Source organism: Petaurus breviceps, unplaced genomic scaffold (assembly GCF_028583685.1).
Source record: "Petaurus breviceps papuanus isolate PSGF00001 unplaced genomic scaffold, PetGlider_PUasm1.0 174, whole genome shotgun sequence".
Taxonomy (NCBI): Eukaryota; Metazoa; Chordata; class Mammalia; order Diprotodontia; family Petauridae; genus Petaurus; species Petaurus breviceps.
Window position 1 is genome coordinate 44,530,241 of NW_027185761.1, and position 7,538 is coordinate 44,537,778.

The 7,538-nt window shown below is 39.6% G+C and overlaps 1 protein-coding gene across 1 annotated transcript; it reads left to right on the forward strand.

Moving 5' to 3' along the window:
* The first annotated feature begins 6,098 nt into the window (after nucleotides 1–6,098).
* Nucleotides 6,099–6,986, forward strand: LOC138158438 (small ribosomal subunit protein eS1-like). The gene is given in 2 exon segments (XM_069084536.1): nucleotides 6,099–6,716; nucleotides 6,718–6,986. Coding segments are annotated over 2 exon segments (792 nt in total). The 5' UTR covers nucleotides 6,099–6,129; the 3' UTR covers nucleotides 6,923–6,986.
* Nucleotides 6,987–7,538: the final 552 nt, after the last annotated feature.

Sequence of the window (7,538 nt, forward strand, 5' to 3'; positions counted from 1 at the left end):
ACTGCACCACCTAGTCACCCCCTGTAATTTCTTTATTTCACTGACCATCCTCCACCCAAGGAACGTTGTCCCTCATCACCTGTGCTGCCTGGCTTCCTTGGTTTCTTTCAAATCCAAGCTAGAAAGTTGCTTTTTGATCTCTTCTAATGCTAGTCTTCTCTCTTCCAGCTCTCCCTCATTTATCCTGTATGTATCTTATTTGTACCTAAAGTTGACATGTCATCTCCACATTAGATTGTGAAAGAGCAGACACTACCTTTTGCCTTTCTTTATTTTCCCAGAACTTAGCACAGTGCCTGGCACATAGGAACTGTCTGTGGTACATAGAAAACAAACAGGACAGAGATTTTAACCTTGGTCTAAAATAGCTATGGGTTTTTATTGTTGTTGATGAGGGCTCTGAGCTATAATTGTGAGAGAATCTTCTGTTTTGATCTTTTTATTAATAACTCTAAAAGTTTATTCCTCTACTGTACTTTTTGGTAAATTATTCAAAGGCTTCAGGAACTCTCCAAAAGTGAGGGATCAAATAGAGGTCTGGACCAAAGGAAGGTCATACCTAGGACCTGTTCATATTCTATAGGTGTTGAGTGAGCAGGGGAGCAGAAAAGTATGCACTCTCTTACTTATGGTTTTCCTTTATGCAACCAACCTTGCCAGATAGCGCCACCTATTGCTTAAATGCAGATGAGGAAACTAAAGCTAAATCATTACTCATCGTCACATAAATGAAAAATATCAGAGGTGGAATTCAAATCTGCATTTCCTACTTCAAGTGCAGCATTCTACTTACTGTGTCAAGCTTCCAGGACTGATGTATTTTGATTAAAAAAAAAACTGAAAAGAGAGAATGTAGATAATGTTTATGAATTCTTTTTGAAAAGATTATGCTTTGTGCCATATTCAAATGTAGGAGAAATGGAAGAAGTTATTAGAGGAAGAGATGGGAGCAACCATTTATGAGGTACCTACTACAAGCCAGGCACTGTTCTAAGAACTTTACAAATATTTTTTCATTTGCTCCTCACAATAATTCTGTGAGGTAGGTGCTATTATCATTCAGAGCACTGGGCTTAAATCCCACCTCAGACTCTTACTAGCTATGTGACCCTGAACAGGTCACTTAATTTCCCTGAGCCTCAGTTTCTTCATCTCTGAAATGGGAATAATAAAGGTGTTTATCTCACAAGGTTGTTGTGAGGCTTAAACAAACTAACAAATAGTGCTCTGTAAATCTGAAAGAATTATTTTAATGTTAACTATTAAGGAGCTGACTTCTCAGTCTCAATGAATGCAAAGAATAATTATTTTATTTTCAGTTGAGCTAATCATGATACACATTTTATGAAAAATGAGAATGCCAGTTCTGTTTGGTTTTTAGTAGTAGGAAATACACACAATGAAAAAATATGCTAATAGAAGCTATGAAAGTTCTCGTAGGAAAATCATTTAGCCAAAACTGCCCCATGGCAAACAGATGGGTTTTCTTTAAGGTGCTACCTAAGCACCTTGAGAAGGAAAGAATGCCAAGACTGACTTGGGAGAAGATTCATTGGTTTCACAGGCCCCTCCCTTTGGGGGCTCCAATTACTTGGTGTTTGTTATTGTAAAGACACCAAATGACCCTTGATAATCCCCCTATTGCATTACTGTGGGCTGCAATTGGAAACAGTCTCCAGATAAATATTTTTCCATTTTTGTCTCCTCCATCATACATACAAGTATGTTTAAAGGGATTCTAGGTTAATGTTACATGGAAACATTTTTTGAGCAACATGAGGGGTATTTGGCTCCAAAGGATAGTAAAAAATGGTTAAAATTATGTTTATCAGGGAGAAAGTATGGAAGCCAATGGTGCAAAATGTGTTGGGAGGCATTTAGAGTCAGCATATGTCCCATTAATTATCCTAAAAATAGAACCCACTCAACATGTCAGGTGCTTAAAGAATGGTTTTCAACCACAAGGTCGTGGAACCCAGGAGGCAAACTTGAAAAGAAGGAGCTCTGGCCCCAAAGCTCCATAGCCATTCTGTTTTTCTGAAAAATGAGTTCAGACACTGGACTCTTGGAATATCTGCTCCTCCAAGGTTCACAAATTTGGGTTTATTTTTTGTTTTTGTATCCCTAGGTATGCTTAACACAGTGCCTTACAGAGAATAAGAATGTTCATGAATATGGGCAGCTAGGTGGCGCAGTGAATAGAGAGCACTGGCCCTGGAGTCAGGAGGACCTGAGTTCAAATTTGGCCTCAGACACTTAACACAAAAGCTAGCTGTGTGACCTTGGGCAAGTCACTAAACTCCAATTGCCCCTCCAAAAAAAGCAAAAATAAAAAAAAAAGAATGTTCATGAATGTTAGTTGAATTGTTGAGTCAAATGGTGGGGGGTAGGGGGATGGAAGTATACTGGAAATTAAAATATCTGAGTTCCACTGTCTACTTCGCCACTTATTCTTAAAATTAGCTACCTCCACCAAATCATCTGGGTCTCTGGACCTCTGTTTCTTCACATATAAAGCGAGGCTAGATTGCTGATTAGTTGAGAAAATCATAATGATCCCAGACAAGAGAGAATTTTCCCTCAGGAAACATATAATGAAATGTTCCTTATTCTGCTCAGACAAGACAAGGACTATCTGGGCATAACATTGTGTTCACCGTCACACTTGGCACATTGATTTCGCTTCAATGTTTTTTTTGGTTTGCTTGCTTGGTTGTTACTGGTGAAGGATTAATCGGGGTGGAAGGAGGTATTTCCAGAAATGACTGATATGAAAACAAAAGGCATCACTAAAACATGCACAGTGGTGCCATGGAGCGTGCTTGGGTGTGTCCATTCTGGTGGGTTGTACAGAGCACGGTCAGATGTTCTCTGCCTGCTTCTATTCTAATCCAGTCCTCAGCAAGGAAGGAGGGAGTGTGTGTGTGTGTGTGGGGGGGAATGTGGTGGGAAGCGTACTTCCAGAAATGCATGGATATTGCGCTCTGTGATGAAGTTACTTATTGGCTACAGAGTCAGAAATCAGCAGATCCTCCACCTTTCTCTCTTCCTTTTGGCTTGTTGAACCAATATGAGAATGGGGAGCCTACTTCCCCAATTAGAGATAGCAATGAGTCTGGTTGATGACTGCATGACTGGGTACAGAAGGGCCACTGAAGCAGCTGCTCTGTGATTATATGTGTATATATGCATGTATACATGCACAGGCACATACATGTATATAGGCACACATGTATATGCACATATTATATATGCATATACACACATATGTGTATGTGTGTTTGTATGTATATATATTTTTAATGAAGATCTTATCTAGCTCCAACATGGAAAGGCTCCAAAAGTCTCCTAAAACAGTTCAACTGCACTGATAAAAAAAAGCTCAGGTCACATCTGCTGTGCTTAGAAATGGAAAATTTTACCTTAAACTCAAAGGCTTTTGTTTGTTTGTTTTTTTGTCTGCCATACTTGTGAAATAGTCCCTGTTGTTTGATTGCACAAAAAGAGTGTAAAAGAATGAGCGAGCACAATAAGGTCACTTGTGAGGGATGCTGGGACCTGCTCACGGCAGCCTCCTCCAAATGGCCGGTTTACGGGGTCCCCTATAGCCTCTTGATGCAGCAGGCGGCCCAGAGTGCCTTGCTACCTTGTACAATGCTGTTATTTTCAGTTTAGCCTTCTCCAAAGAAGTCAGGCAGCCTCGGATACCCTTGCTGTGTAAGGGGACACCCTGGGAGCTCTCCAGCCTGTATACAATCCCAAAGCGATAAGAATTTGGGCCTGATGGGGGGAAGGAGGCAGAGAAGGGGAATTGGCACAGCCCTCAGTGCCAGCTAGTTTGCCCCAGGAGAAACTGTGTTGCTAAACCAGAAAGCCAAATTAATGGGCCAGGACAAATGATTTTGCAACAGCGCTGTTTGTTTTGACTGTCTTGGTTAATTATTCATGCTCTACAAAGCACCCTATGCCCTGTGTGCTGACTACCAGCCCTCCCATTCCCTTTCTCTGTATGAGCCTCAGCCAAATCTACAAAAGATTAGGATTTTAATTTAAATAGTGGATTAAAAATAGAAAATTCACAGTGCCTGGACTTTCTCAGAAAGGATCTAGGTTTTCTGCTATGTTCAAAGGCATGGGAAGTAGTCAGCTCTTGGTTTCTATGAATGTCATGACTAACTGTACTTATGTATGCTAAGAGATTTCCTGGTTTTTTCTTTATGAACTATGAGAAAGTCAGCCCTCTGCAGTTTTGAATAATAGGCCATGGAAGACAGGCAAAACAGTACTAATAGAAGGTAAATGTTGTAGTGACATTTAGAAACGATTCTGTTCCCCCCCCAATGGCGGCAACAGAAGCTCAAGGGAGAGTTTTCAAGTGATTATGTGAAAAGAGTACCTGGACAAAAGGAAGATGGATGACCAGGTGTGGTGACCCTCTCCCAGACTTTCTTGTAAGCCGATGCCGGAGGCCTTCAGGAGGAGAATTGGATGAGTCGTCTGAGCTCCCCCCAAAAAGGAAGAAGGGGCGGCTTACATTAGCTGAGGGCGGCTAGATTCTGGATAAGCCACTGGTATAAAAAATTCACCAGCCAGAACTGAAAAAGGTGAAAATTTTCCATTTGGAACTTGATTGTAGACGTCTCTGCAGGAAGGGGAAGCGTACAAAGAGGTGTCCTGAATAGTTAAAATGTTAGGATTAGCCAGTTTGTTTCACTAAATGTGATCCAACTTCATAATTTAATTCAGCAGAAAGGGTGAATATGAGGAGCTCAGAGAGACATGGAAAGATGGATAGAGTGAAGAAGAAAAATTACACTTTGTCCATTTTATTAGAAAGGGGACTGGGTCTGGGCTCAAAAAGACCTGGATTTGGATCCCATCTTTAATGCTTGCTTCCTGTGTGAGGCTGGACAAATGCTTCACTCACCTGTGTCTCAAGTGAAGGAGTCAGACTAGGTGGCCTGCTGAGGTCTTTTTCTAACCTATGAATAAACTTCTATTAAACATTTACTAGGTTTCAGGTGTTTGAGACAGAAATGCAAGTTAAGTCTTGCCTGCCTTCAAAGGGTTTCTATTCTGCTGGAAACAATCTGCCCACATAAGTAAATATTAAAAAAAAAAATATATATATATATATATACCTAGTAGTGGCAGGAGGGCAGGAAGCACTAACCATTGGGGGATGGGGAGAGGCCCATGGAACTAGGAGAATGCTATGTACATGGAATGCAATTATGTAAAGAAAAACAAATCTGAAAAGATGCCCCACTCTGAGTAGTTCTCAGAATAAAAACAGGTCTTAGAAAGTAAATGAAGAAACAATGAATCTCCCTTCTCTTGGCCGCAGTAGGTGTACAGAATGCTGCAGTCATATCAGACATAGTCATTGTCTATGTATCACTTCCTTAACTATTTTTCTTTGTGATAAGAGAGGGTCTGTTGATGGTGTGTATGGGGGTGTTGTATCCAGGAATGACTATGATTTAAAAACAAGAGGCATGACTAAAATTTACTTTTAAAAGTTTTGTATCAAACACCTATAATGTGAAAGTTGTGTTAGGTTCTAGGACCAGAAACAAAAAAGGAAGAAGTCCCTGTTCTCATTCTTACTACTACTACTACTACTACTACTACTACTACTACTACTACTACCACCACTACTACCACTACTACTACTACCACTACTACCACTACCACTACTACTACTACTATTGCTACTGCTGCTACTACTACCACTACTACTACTACTACCACCACCACCACCAGCTAACATTTAGATGATCTCATTTGTCAGGTGTTAGGTGCTAGGCAGTCCCTGTCCTCAAAAAGCTTGCATTCTACCTATTACTATGACTACTACTAGTTAACATTTAAATGATCCCATTTGATCCTAGAAGGATACATGTACTCAGATTAGTATAATTCATGCTGTGTTAGATCCAGCTTCCAGAGCTGATTGTTAAATTTTGAATGTGAGCATTTGTGCCTTGTAGTTGACAAACGCTATCAATTAAACTTGATTTATTGTTTTGTTGATTGTCTAGACTTTAGAAAGTGATGGATAACATGTTAATAATGCAAATTAAATTTAAAGTATATTATCTTGCTTTTGGCTTTCAGAGCGGGATCATGGCAGTGGGCAAGAATAAGCACCTCACCAAAGGTGGCAAAAAAGGAACCAAGAAGAAAGTGGTTGATCCATTTTCGAAGAAGGATTGGTATGATGTAAAAGCACCAGCTATGTTCAACATTCGAAATATTGGCAAGACACTGGTTACAAGGACTCAAGGAACAAAAATTGCCTCTGATGGTCTCAAGGGTCGAGTTTTTGAAGTAAGCCTTGCTGATCTGCAGAATGATGAGGTTGTTTTTCGTAAGTTCAAGTTAATTACTGAAGATGTTCAGGGTAAAAATTGTTTGACTAATTTCCATGGAATGGACCTTACCCGGGACAAGATGTGCTCCATGGTGAAAAAGTGGCAGACCATGATTGAAGCCCATGTTGATGTCAAAACTACTGATGGGTACTTGCTCCACCTCTTTTGTGTTGGTTTTACCAAAAAGCGCAACAACCAGATCTGTAAGACCTTTTATGCCCAGCACCAACAGGTCCATCAAATTCGTAAGAAAATGATGGAAATCATGACCCAAGAGGTGCAGACAAATGCCTTGAAAGAAGTTGTCAATAAACTGATTCCAGACAGCATTGGAAAAGACAGAAAAGGCTTGCCAGTCCATTTACCCTCTCCATGATGTATTTGTCCGAAAAGTCAAGATGCTCAAGAAGCCCAAATTTGAATTGGGAAAGCTAATGGAGCTGCATGGTGAAGGTGGTGGCTCTGGAAAACCTTCAGAAGAAGAAACAGGCACGAAAGTAGAGAGGGCTGATAGCTATGAACCACCAGTTCAAGAATCTGTCTAAAATAAAAACTTTTAAAGGTTGAAAAATAAAAATTTATCATTGTGAAAAAAAAAGAAAAACAAAATATATGAAACAAATAGACATCGTCAAGCACATCAAATTCCCACATTGGCCAAGTTAAAAAAAAAAAGTCTCATTCTAAACCCTGACTCCATCACGTCTCTGTCAGAGGATGGGTAGCTTGCCTTATTGTTGGTCATTTGAAATCATGGTTCTGTGTTTCTTTAGCCTCTTTTGTCTGAATCTCAAAAGATTTATCTAGCACTAGTTTTTTTTAAATAGGAATGTCTAGAAGTCCTCTATTATTTCCCTATTAAGATCGTAGCGTATGTACTATTTTAAAATTTTGTCTTTTGTAACAATGAATCTAACAAACATTTCCCTATACAAAGATGAGAAAAATTTTGCGAACATTTCTTTATGCAAAGAAGAGAAAAAATTTACAGATGAGGGCTTAAATTTCTAGTTCCTATAACTGGTAGTTTTTTGTATAGGTCAAATTTAACATTATACTTCAAACCATGCCTTGAATATATATCCCTTCTGAATTTCTGCTGCTCCTTTGTTTTTTTAAATGATGGATTGACATACTTTTTTCCTCACCTCCCCCCCCCCC